Consider the following 2454-nt stretch of genomic DNA (forward strand, 5'->3'; position numbering starts at 1 on the left):
AGAGCGGGAAAGAATGTTAAAGGTAGATTTTTTGTTTTCTTTTTCTATTTCCAGTGACTGTTTTGAACTGTGCAGATGTTTGTGGTTTTCAAACCCATGCACTATGGGCAAACATTCACATATTTTTTGTTGCAGGATGAAGTGTCAAAACTTGTCTCTCGCAGTGAAGACTTAGAAAAACAAAATAGATTATTACATGAACAGCTGGAAACTCTGAGTGATAAGATGGTGACATCGGTGAAGGAAGCAAACCCGAGTGCATTGAATGTTTCTCTCAATGAAGAAGGCAAATCACAGGAACAAATCATGGAAATTCTTAGGTAACCTTGATACTAGACTATTTATCTTAGTTTTTGTAAATAAATTCAGTTACCAAACTGATTAATTTGTTTTCATGTCAAGTCTTGGGACTAAAAGAGAAAAATTTGGACTAATTTTTATTAACCGTTTTTTAGATGAGTGAAAGGTGCTTCCCCTCATTCAGTAAAAAGCTGCTCTTCAGTATAATATGGAAAAGAGAGAGAACTGAGGGAAAGATGTTTTCACACAGCGAGACCTTTTCCCAGACTAGGCTTAGGGTTCTTGTGTCCTTTATTTATTGGTAGATATTAGGAGTTCCTTTTGGATCTTTTTAATCAGTTTCCATATCTTTTGTCTTCTTAAAGCACTGAGGCATCAGCTGCTTCATTTGAGAATTGCATTATCCTGCGCTCTTCAGTTCATGGCACCTCTTTTCTTACTGCAGATTTATACGCCGGGAGAAGGAGATTGCTGAAACTAGGTTTGAGGTGGCCCAGGTGGAAAGCTTGCGTTACCGTCAGAGGGTGGAACACCTGGAAAAGGAGCTCCAAGAACTGCAAGACAGTCTGAATGCTGAGAGAGAGAAGGTGCAGGTGTGTACATAACCTGTCCGTTACTGGCTAAAGTATCTTCTTCTGTACTCCAGTCTTTCTACCACGTGTCTGAAAGCAAATGATTTTAGAAAAATCCAGTTTGAGATTGAGGCTTAAATTTAGCCCATCTTGCTGGCATTATTTTTATAACCCCGTGAACTTGTTCTCAAAAGCAATAGAGCAATTGTAGAGAATAGATCAGTGGTTCTCAAGCTTTTTGCACTTGGGACATATCTAGTTAAATTCAAGGCAGCCCTTGGAAAATGCCAGCTCGTTCCCCCTTGTGTTTCAACTGCAGAAAAATAGTAGAACACTTCTATTGCAAAAAACTCAGACCACAACAGGTCAAAATATTTTAACAGTGTGGGTTGCCAATTGAAATCTCTGGATTTATCTTGTGAATCATCATATTTACACACCTGACAGTGTTAACATTGTATGGCACCCTGCAGCACCCTTGAAAAGACCTCAAGGCACCCCAAGGTACTACAGTGCAATAGATTTAAGAGAAGTAGAAAATAAGTGCTTAGATAAATATACTGAGAAACTTTTATAAAGTCCAGTACTTTTGTAAATATTCTGATTTTTTCCATGTCCTTATTTGCTTTTGCTCAGTGAATTAATGAATGCAAGGATAGTTTTCTGTTATGGTCTAATACCAGTTAAAATTGTGTACATGTACAAATGCTTAAACTTAAAAGTTAAACCATAGGGTTATAGAAAAGTAAGGCTGGAAGGAACTTCAGGAGATACTTTAATCCACTCCTCTCTGATCTAGGCAGGATCATTCCTATTCAAACTATCCATGCAAGTCCTTATTTAATTTATTCTTAAAACTCCACAATCAACACTGTCACACAACACCGAGGGTATTTTGTAGCCTGTGATAGATGAAGCAGGAAAGCAAGGGCTAGCCGTGTCTTGCCACTGTAAGAGTTGTTCAAATACACTTGAGAGAGCCAAAGGAAGATGGCCATGCCCTCCTGCTACAGAAGAAGGATTTAAATGATTTTTTTTCTGACCTGACAGGTAACTGCAAGGACAATAGCTCAGCATGAGGAACTAATGAAAAAGACTGAAACCATGAATGTTTTAATAGAAACAAACAAAATGCTGCGGGAAGAGAAGGAGAGGCTTGAACAAGAGTTGCAACAAATGCAAGCAAAGGTTGGTGCTGAGATTTATGTATGAAGGTTTCAGACATTCATGTGTCGCATGAAAACCAAATTAAATTAGTGTCTTGCTTAACTGGATATAACAGATTGCTAATTATCAGGCATCTGGGTTTTCTTTCATTGTGGAAAAACATGGATTTTGTCCTTTTAATGGGGAAAAACACGGGGAAACTGTGGGTTTCCCCTTGCAGGCTGGCAGAGTTCCAGTCTTCAAGGGGCTGTTTGGGACTGGGAGGAGCAGGGGAGAGCAATTGGAGGCAAAAGGTGCCATGTGAATGTGCACATGCACGTAGGAGCCTAAGCAGCTGTGGAGAGCAGCTCCTGCAGCTCTCTCCAGGTGTATCTGTGGGGGCAGGGGCAATGTGGCAAGGGGGGCATGTGCCCCC

At 40.0% G+C, this 2454-nt stretch overlaps 1 protein-coding gene across 3 annotated transcripts in view; it reads left to right on the forward strand.

Annotated features, from left to right (window-relative positions):
• Positions 1 to 2454, forward strand: part of TPR (translocated promoter region, nuclear basket protein) — a 61503-nt gene that overhangs the window by 29740 nt on the left and 29309 nt on the right. For all 3 annotated transcript variants that reach the window (XM_006023879.3, XM_006023877.3, XM_006023878.3), the window contains exons 25-28: positions 1 to 22; positions 136 to 320; positions 746 to 893; positions 1923 to 2060. The exon at positions 1 to 22 is cut by the window's left edge and continues 203 nt beyond it. In XM_006023879.3, coding sequence (XP_006023941.1) covers positions 1 to 22; positions 136 to 320; positions 746 to 893; positions 1923 to 2060 — 493 coding nt within the window. The remainder of the gene's footprint in view (positions 23 to 135; positions 321 to 745; positions 894 to 1922; positions 2061 to 2454) is intronic.

The sequence above is a fragment of the Alligator sinensis genome, unplaced genomic scaffold (genome assembly GCF_000455745.1).
Source record: "Alligator sinensis unplaced genomic scaffold, ASM45574v1 scaffold468_1, whole genome shotgun sequence".
In the NCBI taxonomy this organism is placed as follows: Eukaryota; Metazoa; Chordata; order Crocodylia; family Alligatoridae; genus Alligator; species Alligator sinensis.